We start from the raw sequence: 14,471 nt of genomic DNA, 5'->3' as shown, positions 1-14,471 counted from the left end.
GTGGAGTTGAGGTTTCGACATGAGCGATTCAAACTTTAGACCTTTTAGTCTAGATATATTTTAAGAGGAAGAGAATGAGAGTAGAAAATGGAGAACAAGAGATGGTCGTGATGCCAACAGGGAGGAGGCGTCGGAGATGGAGGGGCGAGATCCTCACGTAATACAACTCTTAATATTCATATCAATTTTAGGATTAAAACACTTTTCACTCAAAGCTCAAATAAAGTAGAGGCCATCATAGTACTCCCACTCGAACATGAGTTGTGTAGAAATATGGTTAGGACCTGTTTTTCTTCCCACAACAGACACGAAACTCAAAATATAATGGTATGTTACACGATGACCGTGTGATATTTTCAAGTTGTTAGTCTAACAATAAACTACTCATGTCAAACCAATGAACTAAAAGAGTCCATACAATCTCATAGACCTCTTTGGACATGTTAACTACGTTTTATGAGTTTTCTTCTAATTTGATATTTTATGATTAGAACATGTATATTGTAAACGTCTTGCAATTCAAGTACTTTGATAAAATAAAACTGGTTTCTTATACGTAAAACTTTAAAGAGTATGCTTGTTTCGTTGTTCTAAAGAAAAGTTGCTTCAATAGAAAGAAAAAAAAAAAAAAAAAAAAGAAAATTACTCAATAGAATTTTGAATAGAACATGACAGTCAGAAAAGAAAAAACGTGTAATGTAAATTATATTGCATTTGATAAACAGTTTATTGTAACGGCCCCAAGCTCACCACTAGCAAATATTGTTCTCTTTGGGCTTTCCCTTTCGAGCTTCCTCTCGAGGTTTTTAAACGCGTCGGCTGGGGAAAGCTTTTCATATCCTTGTAAAGAATGTTTTGTTCCCCTCTTCAACTGATGTGAGATCTTATAATCCACTCCCTTTGGAGTCCAACATTCTCGGTGCCATTCGTTTCTCTCTCCAATCGACGTGGGATCTCACAATCCACTCTCCTTCGGGGTCCATCGTCCTCACTGTCACACCGCCTAGTGTCTAGCTTTGATACTATTTGTAACGACCTAAACCCACCGCTAGCAAATATTGTCCAACTTTTCCTTTCGAATTTACCTTCAAGGTTTTAGTTTTTAAAACGTGTATGCAGAGAGAGATTTCTACGCTCTTATAAAACATGTTTTGTTTCATACTTCAACCAACCTAGAATCTCGCACTAATATAATTAATACAAATGACCCACCCACACAATCAAAGAGATAGAAAAGTAGAAAAGAGAATTATTTAAGGAAAAAGGGAAATATATATATATATATATATATATATATATATATATATATATATATATATTATGACGATTTATTCATAATCTCACGAAAGCAAGTTGAAAAAAAAAAAAAAAAAAAAAGATGATGGCACAGAAAATAAAGCAAATGGAAGGTAATAGCTAAAGAGAGAGATATTTATGAGGAAAAAGGCGAACGGGCAGACCTTTCTCAGGGATTGGCAATGGGTCAACAATGATCTTCTCCTTGTCCATGAGCTTTGTCCATTTGAATCTCTTCACCAAATTGTGCATGAAGACGAGAATCTCGAGCTTGGCGTACTCTTTTCCAGGGCACATCCTTGGCCCTCCGCCGAAGGGCACAAAGGTGTAGGGCGCAGGGCCATTGCCCTCAAATCTCGATGGATCAAATTTGTAGGGCTCTGGGAAGTACGCATGGTTTTTGTGTGTTGAGTTTGAACTCCAATATAGCTGAAACCAAACAATAAGGTTATTCAGTAAGGATACTAAATAATAATAACAACGTGATTTCGCCCTGTTCGTCTTCTAATATCTAATAAATACATATTCGAATTCTAGACATTTTTACCATTTTTCTCTAATGCATTCAATAGTACAAAAGCATTATCCACATTGTGACTGAAAAGATGCAATATAGTTGCATTGTTTTCTTAATTCAATGATTTCACGAGTTTTTAAAGTTGTGTCAATAGGGTTGTTCTAAAACGTATTTGATACAAAAATGAAAGCTTAAGAATTTTGTTATTAAATGCTTTTTAACAGCCCGCTAACAGATATTGTCCTCATTGAGCTTTCCCTTGAGGGGACTTTAAAACGCGTCTATTAGGAGAATTTCCACACCCTGTGTTTTGTTCTCCTCCCCAACCAATGTGAGACATCACAACCCATCTCCCTTCGGAGCCCAGCGTCCTCGCTGGTACTCGTTCCTTTCTCCAATCGATGTGGGACTCCCTCCAAATCCACCCCCTTTGGGGCCAGCGTCCTTACTGGCACACCGCCTCATGTCTATCCCCCTTCAAAAAATAGCGAGAAGGCTGGTACATCGTTCAGTGTCTGCCTCTGATACCATTTGTAACAGTCCAAATCCACCGCTAGCAAATATTGTCCTATTTGGGCTGATGTCACACATTGGTTGGGAGGACAACAAAACACCCTTTACAACTGTGTGAAAACTTTCTCCTAGTAGACGTTTTAAAGCCTTGAAAGAAAGCCCAAGAAGAACAATAGCTGGCGGTGGATATGAGCTTTTACAAAACATAAAATTAAAAAATTCAACGAACTAATTCAATGACATATTTATTCCAACTTACAACAAACCCTAAACTCAAAACTCAAAACTCAGATAATTAAAATTGTAGGGTAGACTATAGGCTTTAGCATAAGATTTTCTTTTAAAGTTGGTAAAATTTGTAACTGACCAATTTAAAAAACATATTTACATGTGAGTTTTTTTTTTTACTTCAACTAGATATAAATGAAAAGAAAGAAGTTTAAAGTTTTGACCTCAGACGGTTAGGTTATTATTATTATTATTATTTTTTTTTTTTGTTGTTGGCTTAATAAACATTACCTATTTTTTAAAAAATAAAAATATATAATATTAAGGTAGAGGAGGAAAGAGGGGAAATTACCTTCCAGCCCTTGGGAATGTAGAAGCCACTGAAAACGAAGTCATTAATGGCTTCCCTAAAGGCACCTTGAAGTGGGGAAGCAAGTCTTAGAACCTCACAGGCGACGTTCCACGAATACTTCATCTTCTGAATGTCTTCCCACTTCAATAACTCCCCTGCGCCTTTTGCTTTTGCTATTTCCATTTGCTCTGTTCAAATTCAAAATTTGAAATTAGTAATAATAACAATAATATTTTTATTTGGTGGAACAATTTTGATCCAAAAACAGACCATTTTTCATGAAATATGGATTCAGTGAATAAAATTCCCATAATCTAAAATTGAAAAAAGTAAAAAAAAGGCTAAATTACATAACTGAATTATAATAAAAATAAATAGGTTATCTTACAACAACCAAACACACGGGCTAAAAAATGGGTTTTATGTGATGTCTCAGGTTGGTTGGGGAGGGGAACAAACCACCATTTATATGGGTGTGGAAACCTTATCCTAGCAGACGTGTTTTAAAGCTTTGAGGGGAAGCCCGGAAGGGAAAGCCAAAGAGGACAACATCTGCTAGCAGTGGATTTGGGCCGTTACAAGTGGTATCAGAGCCCGACACTGGATAGTGCCAGCGGTGGATCTGGGCTGTTACAAGTGGTATTAGAGCCAGACACTGGACAATGTGTCAGCCTACTCGCTATTCTCTGAAGGGGTAGACACGAGGCAGTGCGCCAATAAGGACGCTGGCCCCAAAGGGGGTAGATTTGGGGCGATCCCACATCGAATAGAGGGAGGAAAGAAAGAGTGCCAACGAGGACGATGGGCCTGAAGGAAGATAGATTGTGATGTTCCATATTAGTTGGAGAGGAGAACAAACCGGTGTGAAAAAGAACAATATCTGCTAGCGATGGATCTAGACCGTTACATTTATTTAACATGGATCAAGTTCATAACCTATTAATTAGATATATTCTAAAGTTTTAAACAGAAACAAATAAATCCAAAAGTTTTAGAGAATAAATTTCTTATGAGTAATTTTTTGATATTGAACGAAGAGGAGAAAGGGGGAAAATAAAATCTTAATTTTAATATATAAATTTCTACAAATGAGTGGGCAATTGCTCACGCTTGCATGTGTAACTGCCCTAGAAGCTAGATCCAAACGGACATGGTATAGCTCCCCAAAGCATTTTAAAAAGAGAGAAAAAACTATGTATAATTTAAATAAATAAATAAATTAAGAGGAAACAAAAGAAAAGATTAGGACAGTTTCAATCCGCTGTTAAATTGCAAATTCGCCATACCGATTAGGCGATTACAATCATTACGGATAGAAATTTCAGAAAACGGTTAGAGATTCTCTTCCACATTTTGTTGATTCTAAGAAGAAAATCATGAGATTTTAAAATTTTGTAAAATGAATGCTCAGTATAGGTAACTTACCTCTGTAGACGCCATCGTAGATTTGAGGAAGCTCAGCGAGGTACTTAACGATGAAGGTGCATGCAGCACTGGTAGTGTCATGGCCGCCTATCAACAAGCCGAGGATGTTATCGGCGATAGCAGATTCGTTCATGTACTGTCCGATTTCATCGCAGGTGAGAAGCATGTGAGACAGAATGTCCTGCGTCGGCGACGCCTTTCCTTCAGCCAGATCCGATTTCCTCTGCCTCACGATCGAGAGTAGTTCCTTTCTGACGAAGTTTGACGCCTTAATCGCTCGGTTGAACGGCGTTCCTGGCAAATCGATCGGCATCGATATGATTCCTGCCGCAATGTTCTGGAATGGTTCCGACAATCTTTCGACGTGGATACGATCCTCTAGGCTCACGAACAATCGGCACGCGAGCGAGAATGTGAAACTAAAGCGGTTGAAAAAGAAAATCAGGACGGAAAACGAAATCGATCAAACAGAAAACGACAGACGAAATCAAAATCGAAATCGAAATCCGATTGATTAGTAATTGCTTGATTTTAACCTTTTCGCTAGAGGAAACACGAGGACTTGTTCTCTGTTCTCCCAGGAGGAAGCGAAATGGCGTTGAGCAAGTTCGTCCATGACTCCAATATAACGCTGGAGCGCTTCCGGTTTAAGGAACCGCGGGAGGAGCTTCTTAAGTCGTATAGCTGACTCTTTTGAGTTGATCTCAGTAGAAGCGGGGAAGATCTTGTTGACGGAATCCGGCCACCAGGAAGTAACGAGTTTATTCTCATTGGAGAAGAGGAACTTGTTGCAGGCAGGGCCGCAGAAAATGGCGGCCGGAACGCCGACGATGGAGGTTTTGAAGATATCAGACTTGTACTTATTCAAACGATCAAAGATGAACTTCTCAGGCTCGCCTTTCCAGCCGGTGGATAAGAACTCGAGGCTCTCGCCAATGATCGGAAGGCCAATGGCGCCGGGAGGAGTGTTGGGATATGAGAATAAGGATTTGTGCTTGTAAAAGAGGACGAAGAGAGTGAGAGAGATGAAGGAGAGGAAGAGGATTAAGAGAGAGATGAGGAAATCCGCCATTGTTACGTTGTGGAGCTTTTCTGAGCTTCCACTGGTTTTGAACTAAACAAGGAGATCGGTATATTTTCGTGGGAAATATAAAGGCCGAAATAAAGGCGTTTTATACTGTTCTATATATATATATATTATTTATTATTATTTTATTATTATCATTATTATTATTATTATTATTATTTTTTGCCTGAAAATATTTTATTTGGTTATTTGGATGATTTTTATTTCTAAAAAAATAATTTTATGTTTTTCAATGAAAAATGAATTTATGTGAAAACAATATATTGCATTCAATTTCATGAATTTAAAATTTTAAAACGTAGAATAATAATAATAATAATAAATATAAAACTCAACCTATTTTTTAAATTAATACAATATATTATAAATGATATGATATTATATAAAATAAATATAAAAAGGTGTTCATAGTCATAAATTAATTAATTAATAATATTTGGTATTCAATTTAATATTTAATTGATAGAAGTTAGTTTATAATATAATTTAATATAAATTGGGATTTAGTTTCTAAATTTAAAAATTCATAAATTTAAAAAGCTATTTAAATTTTTGCTATTTAAAAATTTGACTATATAAAAATGCTGCTTCAGGACCAGTGGGACCTACTTTTTAGGACGGTTCTTTTTTAGGTAAGGTTAGAGACTTAATGCTTCTCTAGACACGGTTCACGCATAAATCCTATAGGTGAGTTCGTATTACATACCCCTCGGCCTAACTATGAGCTTGTACACGTTCACACTGTCGAAAATCAACGAAAAACAAAAAAGTGCGTTGTACTGTACTTAACATACGGGAGAAGTAATTCATGTCGTGTAACATACAACATACATGAAGTCTGACATTTAAAATCATGGTTTACTGTATGTGCACATAGTAGGACATGAATTCTCTATGACACGTTCTTACCTATTCGTAGTATTTCATACATGATACACCTTAGCATCTCATAATGCGAACAAAAGCAGACATACATAAGTCAACCTATACGAAACCGCTCATTCGAAACACTAATTTATACACGAAAACTCTTACGAAGATCGGAGACAAATGATGAAATTCCATTCGAATTCAGCTGCAGCCTAAGAATCAACTTACAGAAAGAAGAAACGCTCTAAACTACAAATGTACTGTTTCTTGAAGTCCAAGCTTCCTATCTCCATTGAATAAACACTTACCTGAAATCCAGTGTCGAAATCTTTGGAAACATGGACTTGCCACTGAGACTTGCCGCCTGCCATCACGAGCATTGCCCTATTCAAACAGAGATGACATTGTTCATAAAACAGTTCTTGATCTTCACTACAAACAGTTCTTTATCACATTAGCACAAACTAGATACGATCTCAATGAACTTGTAATAGCCCATCCAAGCCCACCGCTAGCAGATATTATCTTTTTTGGGCTTTCCCTCAAGGTTTTTAAAACGCGTATGCTAGGGAGAGGTTTCCACACTCTTATAAAAAATGTTTCGTTCTCCTCCCCAACCGATGTGGGATCTCACAATCCACTCTCCCCCCTTCCTTTGGGGCCCAGTGTCCTCACTGATACTCGTTCCCTTTCCTAATCCACACCGCCTTGTATCCACCCCCTTCAGGGCTCAACCTCCTCGCTGACACATTACCCGGTGTCTGGCTCTGATACCATTTGTAATGGCCCAAGCCCACCCCTATCAGATATTGTCCTCTTTGGCTTTTCCTCTCAGGTTTTCCCTCAAGATTTTTTAAAATGCGTCGGTTAGAGAGAAGTTTCTACACCCTTGTAAAGAATGTTTTGTTCTCCTCCCCAACCGACGTGGGATCTCATAGAACCAATGAAGATCAACAAAACAAAAGACAGTGTATACTATGAATAAATTTACCCCATATATAGCACAGTTTTGTTGCTAGCCGAGTGACAAGTCTTGTTTCTGCAGGATTAGAAAGTTCACTTTTTGAAGCCTCCTGGATGGCAAGTGCAAATTCGTGTCTTTCTTTGGCTGAGAGTCCGAGAGAATTTGCCCCATGGATTGTGCTCAAATCAACTACCTGTAGCATTACATGACAAACAGACCAGTGAATCAGAATTTAGTCCACAACAAACACGAACCTCTCCAATAATTCGAAGTAGCAAAATTTTCCGAGATAATTGGAATGTCGAGGATGGTTGAGAGGGAGTCCCACGTCGGCTAATTAAAAGGATGGTTATGGATTTATAAGTAAAGAACACTATCTCTATTGGTACGAGGCCTGTTGGAGAAACCAAAAGTAAAGTCATGAGAGTTTATGCTCAAAGTGGACAATATTATACCGTTGTGGAGGGTCGTGATTCCCAACATGGTATGAGAGTCATGCCCTTAACCATGTCAACAGAATCCTCAAATGTCGAATAAAGAAGTTGTGAGCCTCGAAGGTGTAGTAAAAAAGTGACTCAAGTGTCAAACAAATGGTATACTTTGTTAAAGGGCTCCAGAGAAAGGAGTCGAGCCTCAATTAAGGGGAGGTTGTTCGAGAGCTCCATAGGTCTCAGGGAAGGTCCTATGGTGTAATTTGTTCGAGGGTCATAATTCCTAACATGGTATCACGAAGGTGTAGTAAAAAAATGACTCAAGTGTCGAACAAAGAGTGTACTTTGTTAGAGGGCTCTAGAGAAAGGAGTCGAGCCACAATTAAGGGGAGGTTGCTCGAGAGCACTATAGGCCTCAAGGAAGACTGAGTCCCACCATTGGGTGATTAAGGGAATGATCATGAGTTTATAAGTAAGGAACACTATCTCCATTGGTATAACGCGTTCTGGGGAAACTAAAAGTAAAGCTACGAGAGCTTATACTCAAAGTGGACAACATCATACCACTGTGGAGGGTCGTGATCCCTAATATGGAACAGATCATAATCACGGAAAAGTTTGAAAATTTACCTGCTGCAACCATGGTATTATACAGCGAATAAATCTTTGTTCAGGAAGGAATGATGCCAATATACGAAGGATATTGCTGATAGTTTTAGTTGACAAACATTCAAGAACAGGCCCTGTTTGATCAAGAAGCTCAAACAGAACAACTTCATCACCCGAACGCAAGGCTTCCATGTATGCTGCATCAACATCACCTTGACATAGGAAACCCGACACACGTCTCGAAATGCTGTTCTTTCCATCTGAAACTTGTCTAACATTAGCACTGGGGAATGAAGAAAACACTGTATTGGTCTTTCCCAAGTGACGGCTGCTACTGTTTTGTATTCCCTGAAGATCCTTCTCAGGAGGCTTCTTGACTGGATTAGCCCTTCTCCAAATATCAGGTCCATGTTTAGTTGCATTACTCGACCGGCTCCTAACAGCAACGTTTTCATCCCATATGCTAGAATGTTTAAGCGACGATAACGAAGACTGTCTGCTTGGAATATCAACCGATGACCTCGGAGTGCACGTCGAAAGCCTAGGAGAATTCAAGCTTTGGTTCTGCTTCATGAACTTTGAGTTTGAATGATCAGCAGGCCTATTACCATTCAAAAGATCCTGAGATAATCCGTAAACGACGTGTTCTAGTCCCACGACCCTTGATTGTATCATTGATAAGCTGTCCATTACGCCCGATGTGAACTCCTGGAATCAGTTTCACAGAGAAGAAGCAGCAGATTGATCTTTATTAGGAAGAACAGGAGAAGAACAAAAGATATTTCATACATAGGATACAGCAGAAAACTTCCTTTGTGCCCATTTGTGAGGACAAGTATGTGCCTGTGAATCATTGTCAGGCACGTTAACAAACCATGTAGAAACAAACCAGCCGAACCCCACCGCTAGCAAATATTGTTCGCTTTGGTCTGTTACGTATCACCGTCAGCCTCACGGTTTTAAAACGCGTCTACGAGGGAGAGATTTTCACACCCTTACAAGGAATGTTTCGTTCCCTACTCCAACCAATGTGGGATCTCAAAATCCACCTCCCTTGGGAGCCCACATCCTCGCTAGCACACCGTTCGGTGTCTAGCTTTGATACCATTTGTACCAGCCCAAGCCCACTGCTAATAGATATTGTCCACTTTGGTCCGTTAAGTATCACCGTCAACCCCACGGTTTTAAAACATGTCTACTAGGGAGAGGTTTCCACACCCTTATAAGGAATGTTTCGTTCTCCTCTCCAACCAATGTGGGATCTCACAATCCACCCCACTTGGGGGCGGCTAGCGTCCTCACTATCACACCAGTGTCTGCCTTTGATACCATTAGTAACAACCCAAGCCCACAGATAACAAATATTATCCACTTTGACCCGTTACGTATCACCGTCAACCCCACGGTTTTAAAACGTGTCTACTAGGGAGAGGTTTCCACACCTTTATAAGGAATGCTTCGTTCCCCTCTCCAACCAATGTGGGATCTCACAGAACAACTTACAGGATAGACATGCCTACCTCACAACCACATCAACCTATCCATTAAATTAGTACTTCAAAAAGTTTATCTAATATAATGCGTTCTAGGTACATCATGGAACTCCATATAGTCTATCCGCAGGCAAAGCAACAAAGTATTAAGTGCTTCCTTGAAGTCTTACCTTGAATAAATCCATCAAGTTGGACTGCTTGTTTTCAATTTCCAGGAGATGCTTTCGAATGCAGACCATATCATTTGCAACTTCCGAGTCACATTCTTGTACAATTCGACAACTAGACTCTGTGACCACGGACTCAAGACTTCTACGATCCGTCACCGGTGTCGAGTACATTTGTTCCTCACTACAAACCCCTTCATTGACAAATCGCTTACTTCTATCAGTTGACTTATGCACACTGCTGTCTTCAAGACTCTCACAACAAACCGTTCCGAATTCCCGACCAGGTAAAAAACTGGACACAGAAGAACATTCTTGTCTGTCATCCATTCTGACATAATCATATTCAACATCTTGAATGTCTGTAACATCAGTGCTCACTCCTTGAAATGTCTTTGTGACAGTACTCCCTTCAGATTCCTCTGTGTGAAATCCTGATAATGACTGGTTGCGCTTTTGTGGAACAGCTATTTCAATATGACAATCATTTGCTTTGAAATGCTGTGTGTTCTCCAAATAACTTGGACAGGTTTTTCTCATGTTTAGTGGAATCCTCCCTCTTGTAGAGCCCACGCCTACTTTCCTAATGGCAGCATCCTTCTTTCCATGTTCCATTGAACTAGTAACATCACTGAAGTCACCCCCACAAAGGTTTTCTGTGCAAAGCGTGAAACAGAAGTAAATACAAGGTAAAAAGGTATGGAAATAGTGGTATCAAGAATTGAGCAATAGACCTTTAATGGATGAACCAGCTTCTGAGGGTTCAGGAGTGTCTGGCCCTTGAATGTTGTTCCAATACTGAAGGGTCTGGAGTACAATGTCCCTAACTGGCTTCACCTATCAGAAACATGACAATTATGAAATTTTAGTTTCCTAATTATGTGGAACTGTGGTTGTCAGTTCATTTTTTCGATGTATTTATGTATGGTGTGGACATAAACCTTGTCAAATCGACATGATTCGAGGGAGCGAATGCAGGATGCCTTAAAAGACCCGACGAAGGACGCACAGCTTGCTGCAATTTCACCTAATGCAATGGAAGCAGCTTTTCGAGTCGTCCAATCACTGTTCTTGAGAGCTTCTTGGATGCCAAGCATTGCAGCAGAGAGAACATTTTGATTTGAAGCACCCCCAGCCTGTAATACATAGTGAAATGGAATCATATTTTGTGAACTTTCTTATAAAGCTTTACAAAAATTTCCCAAATGAAACAATCTTTGAAGCATAAGCATTGTGTAACCTTCCAAGCTCACCGCTAGCAGATATTGTCCTCTTTGGGCTTTCCCTCAAGGTTTTTAAAACGTGTCTGCTAGGGAGAGGTTTCTACACCCTTATAAAGAATGCTTCGTTCTCCTCCCCAACCGATGTGGGATCTCACAATCCACCCCCCTTCGGGGCCCAGCGTCCTTGCTGGCACTCGTTCCCTTCTCCAATCAATGTGGGACCCCCGATCCACCCCCTTCGAAGCTCAGCGTCCTTGCTAGCACACCGCCTCGTGTCCACCCCCCTTTGGAGCTTAGTCTCCTCGCTGGCACATCGCCTGATGTCTAGCTTTGATATCATCTGTAACAGCCCAAGCCCACCGCTAGCAGACATTGTCCTCTTTGGGCTTTCCCTTTCAGACTTCCCCTCAAGGTTTTTAAAACGCATCTACTAGGGAGAGGTTTCTACACCCTTATAAAGAATGCTTCGTTCTCCTCCCCAACCGATGTAGGATCTCACACACCATAAGACCAGTTTATAAACAATTGCCACTTATTTCATTACTCCATACTATCATAAATAGAAGGTTGAGGTAATAAAAGATTGTTTTTGTTTGAACATTATTGTACACGACACATTCATAGTGAACATTAGAGTAAGAACCAACAAACATGCAACAACAAGCATCAGAAAGCTACTAACCTGGATAATACTTCTGTTCAAATCAATCACACCTGGCTTTGCCATGAAGTGAGGATTCTTAAGTAGCTTTGTGGTTCTTGCCAACATCCGCTGCAAAATCGAAACGGGCGGATCCCGAGTGTTGTCAATAATCCTTGCCAAGCAAAAAGCTGAACCTGATTGCATTTGCTTATGTTGTTCCCCCAACGCTTCAAAGATTGGTTTAACCAAAGTAACAAAAACATCATCACTCTCATCCCCAACATTAATCAATTTTGAAGCTAAAACTCCACATGTCTCTACACACGCATCCCTCACACCAGAATCAGGATCCTTTAGCCGTTTCACAATGCTGCTAACCATTCTACGAAGGTGAGGCCTAATAAGACCTTCATGGAATTTGGCTAGTGTACTCATTAGCCGAACGCACTCCTGTCGAACTGAGCTCTTTTGCTCCGAATCCGTGTCCAAAATACAGGACAAGAAAGGGGGAATCATGTCAGGAGATATGCATTCAGCTGTTTTTTCAAGCTCATCAAACCCAATTTGGTAAGTGTCTCGATCTGCAAGCTTGTTTAGTGCAAGAACCACCTTCTGTTTCAACTCAAAAACTAACTGTTGTGCAGTAACCTTCGTTGTTGTTCTTCCTTTAACATATCCTTGTGTCTTCATCATGTTATATTACCTTATTTTTTTCAAAAAAAACATGCTACTAATTAGACAGTTTTCAACACGAAACCTTAAAAGACAAACAAAATCTAAGAAATGCCACTACAATCCTAATGACTCAAACTCAAAAAGTGTATATCATGTGTATGGTTAGGAAGCACGACTCTCCACAATGGTATGATATTGTCCACTTTGAGCATAAGCTCTCATGGTTTTGCTTTGGGCTTCTCCAAAAGGCCTCATACCAATGGAGATGGACTCCCTCTCAACAATTCTCCCATTGAACAAAGTACACTATAGACCTATGGAGTCCTCGAACAGCCTTCCCTTAATCGAGGCTCGACTCCTTATCTGGAGTCCTCGAACAAAGTACACCATTTGTTCGACACTTGAGTCACTTTTGACTACACCTTTTAGACTCACAACTTCATTGTTCGACATTTGAGGATTCTATTGACATGGCTAAATTAAGGGCATGACTCTGATACCATGTTAGGAATCACGACTCTCCACAATGATATGATATGGCTCACTTTAAGCATAAGCTCTCACGGCTTTGCTTTGGGCTTCCCCGACCTCATACCAATGGAGATGACTCCTCAATGCTCAACACACAGATATCTCCAACATTGAAAAAAACAATATAAACTGAGAAAAATGGCACTTCTAACCTCGTAATGTTCTCAAATTTCTTCGTCCTCCAAAAGCTTCCACTTCCCCCAACTGGATCAAAGAAGCATCAGCAGAAACCCCAATAAACACACGAACTGTTCTTGAATGAATGGGTAGCATACCCATCTTTGATTTGCTTCATTTTTCAAGAACAAGAACACGAACAGATCGAAGAATGTGGAAATGGAATTTGGGGAAACAAAGAAGAGTAAGATGGGGTTGTAGAGAAGAGCACAGAAATCAATGGCAATGGCGGATTTAGAAACAATCGAGATGAAATTCAAAATTTGAAAAAACGAAAAGGGGTTAGTAAAAAAAATGGAGGAAAGGGGAAGGGTTTAGACAATTTGGGGATGTGGGTTTCTCGTTGGGCTCACCAAGAGAAAAGCACGCAGCTAAGAGGAGAGTTTCGCGCTTCCATTTTGAATTGCAGTCAGAGAAAGGATCAGAGAGGCGGATCCCACTTGGCGGATTTCCAATAGCCTATATTATAATAGCCCTCCCTTTTCAAACTATATAAAAAAATCTCAAAATTTGACCCAACTTTAAAAAATACTATTATTTTTTCGATAAAAACCAAAGTAGTGGGTTTGGATTGTTACAAATGGTACGAGAGCTGGACACCAGACAGTGTGCCAGAAAGGACACTAGCCCTCAAAGAGGTGGATTGTGAGATCGTATGTTGTCTGAGAGGGGAACGAAACATTCTTTACAAAGGTGTGGAAACCTCTCTTTAACATACGCGTTTTAAAAACTTTGAGGGAAAGCTAGGAAAGTACAAAGCTAGCAGTGGGCTTGGCTATTACAAAAACACTATGGCAAGGTCGACTTTCTTCTTTCTTCAAACCAGGTCAAGCCTTTAGGTTGTTTAAGTAGGTTGGGCTAGGTTAAGTCGATCTTTTGTAGTGATCTTCAATCTGAACCCGGCCAAGCCTTTAGGTTGTTTAAGTAGGTTGGGCTAGGTTAGGTCGATCTTTTGTAGTGATCTTCAACCGAACCAGATCAAGCCTTTAGGTTGTTTAAGTAGGTTGGGCTAAGTTAGGTCAATCTTTTGCAGTGATCTTCAATCTGAACCGGGCCAAACCTTTAGGTTGTTTAAGTAGGTTGGGCTAAGTTAGGTCAATCTTTTGCAGTGATCTTCAATCTGAACCGGGCCAAACCTTTAGGTTGTTTAAGTAGGTTGGGCTATGTTAGGTCGATCTTTTGTAGTGATCTTTAACCGAACTAGATCAAGCCTTTTAGGTTGTTTAAGTAGGTTGGGGTAGGTTAGGTCGATTTTTTGTAGTGATCTTCA

At 39.8% G+C, this 14,471-nt stretch overlaps 2 protein-coding genes across 2 annotated transcripts; both read right to left on the bottom strand.

The window, feature by feature from the left end:
- Positions 1 to 1,309: 1,309 nt before the first annotated feature.
- CYP716A1 (cytochrome P450, family 716, subfamily A, polypeptide 1) lies at positions 1,310 to 5,474 on the bottom strand. Its single transcript, XM_023661080.2, has 4 exons — positions 4,868 to 5,474; positions 4,332 to 4,750; positions 2,907 to 3,094; positions 1,310 to 1,725 (listed from the first exon to the last, which is right to left on the bottom strand). The coding sequence occupies exons 1-4, from the start codon at positions 5,401 to 5,403 to the stop codon at positions 1,417 to 1,419; spliced, it is 1,452 nt and encodes a 483-aa protein (XP_023516848.2). The 5' UTR covers positions 5,404 to 5,474; the 3' UTR covers positions 1,310 to 1,416.
- Positions 5,475 to 6,216: 742 nt separating this feature from the next.
- On the bottom strand, positions 6,217 to 13,649 carry LOC111779620 (TORTIFOLIA1-like protein 2). Its single transcript, XM_023659705.2, has 8 exons — positions 13,177 to 13,649; positions 11,858 to 12,521; positions 10,894 to 11,088; positions 10,687 to 10,789; positions 9,956 to 10,608; positions 8,314 to 9,000; positions 7,280 to 7,445; positions 6,217 to 6,672 (listed from the first exon to the last, which is right to left on the bottom strand). The coding sequence occupies exons 2-8, from the start codon at positions 12,509 to 12,511 to the stop codon at positions 6,659 to 6,661; spliced, it is 2,472 nt and encodes an 823-aa protein (XP_023515473.2). The 5' UTR covers positions 12,512 to 12,521; positions 13,177 to 13,649; the 3' UTR covers positions 6,217 to 6,658.
- Positions 13,650 to 14,471: the final 822 nt, after the last annotated feature.

The sequence above is a fragment of the Cucurbita pepo genome, chromosome 18 (genome assembly GCF_057944985.1).
Source record: "Cucurbita pepo subsp. pepo isolate OVF chromosome 18, ASM5794498v1, whole genome shotgun sequence".
In the NCBI taxonomy this organism is placed as follows: Eukaryota; Viridiplantae; Streptophyta; class Magnoliopsida; order Cucurbitales; family Cucurbitaceae; genus Cucurbita; species Cucurbita pepo.
The sequence above is the reverse complement of the archived record's forward strand: the minus strand, read 5'-3'. Positions and strand labels throughout refer to the sequence as shown.

What these genes read in the sequence shown, in the direction of transcription:
- CYP716A1 (XM_023661080.2), bottom strand. Translation starts at nt 5,403, where the DNA reads ATGGCGGATTTCCTCATCTCTCTCTTAATCCTCTTCCTCTCCTTCATC. An exon ending in CTACGATGGCGTCTACAGAG is followed by an intron (nt 3,095 to 4,331) that starts GTAAGTTACCTA and finishes GAATTTGAACAG; the next exon opens with AGCAAATGGAAATAGCAAAA. An exon ending in ACATTCCCAAGGGCTGGAAG is followed by an intron (nt 1,726 to 2,906) that starts GTAATTTCCCCT and finishes GTTTGGTTTCAG; the next exon opens with CTATATTGGAGTTCAAACTC.
- LOC111779620 (XM_023659705.2), bottom strand. Translation starts at nt 12,511, where the DNA reads ATGATGAAGACACAAGGATATGTTAAAGGAAGAACAACAACGAAGGTT. An exon ending in TGAACAGAAGTATTATCCAG is followed by an intron (nt 11,089 to 11,857) that starts GTTAGTAGCTTT and finishes TATGTATTACAG; the next exon opens with GCTGGGGGTGCTTCAAATCA. An exon ending in TAATACCATGGTTGCAGCAG is followed by an intron (nt 7,446 to 8,313) that starts GTAAATTTTCAA and finishes GTAATGCTACAG; the next exon opens with GTAGTTGATTTGAGCACAAT.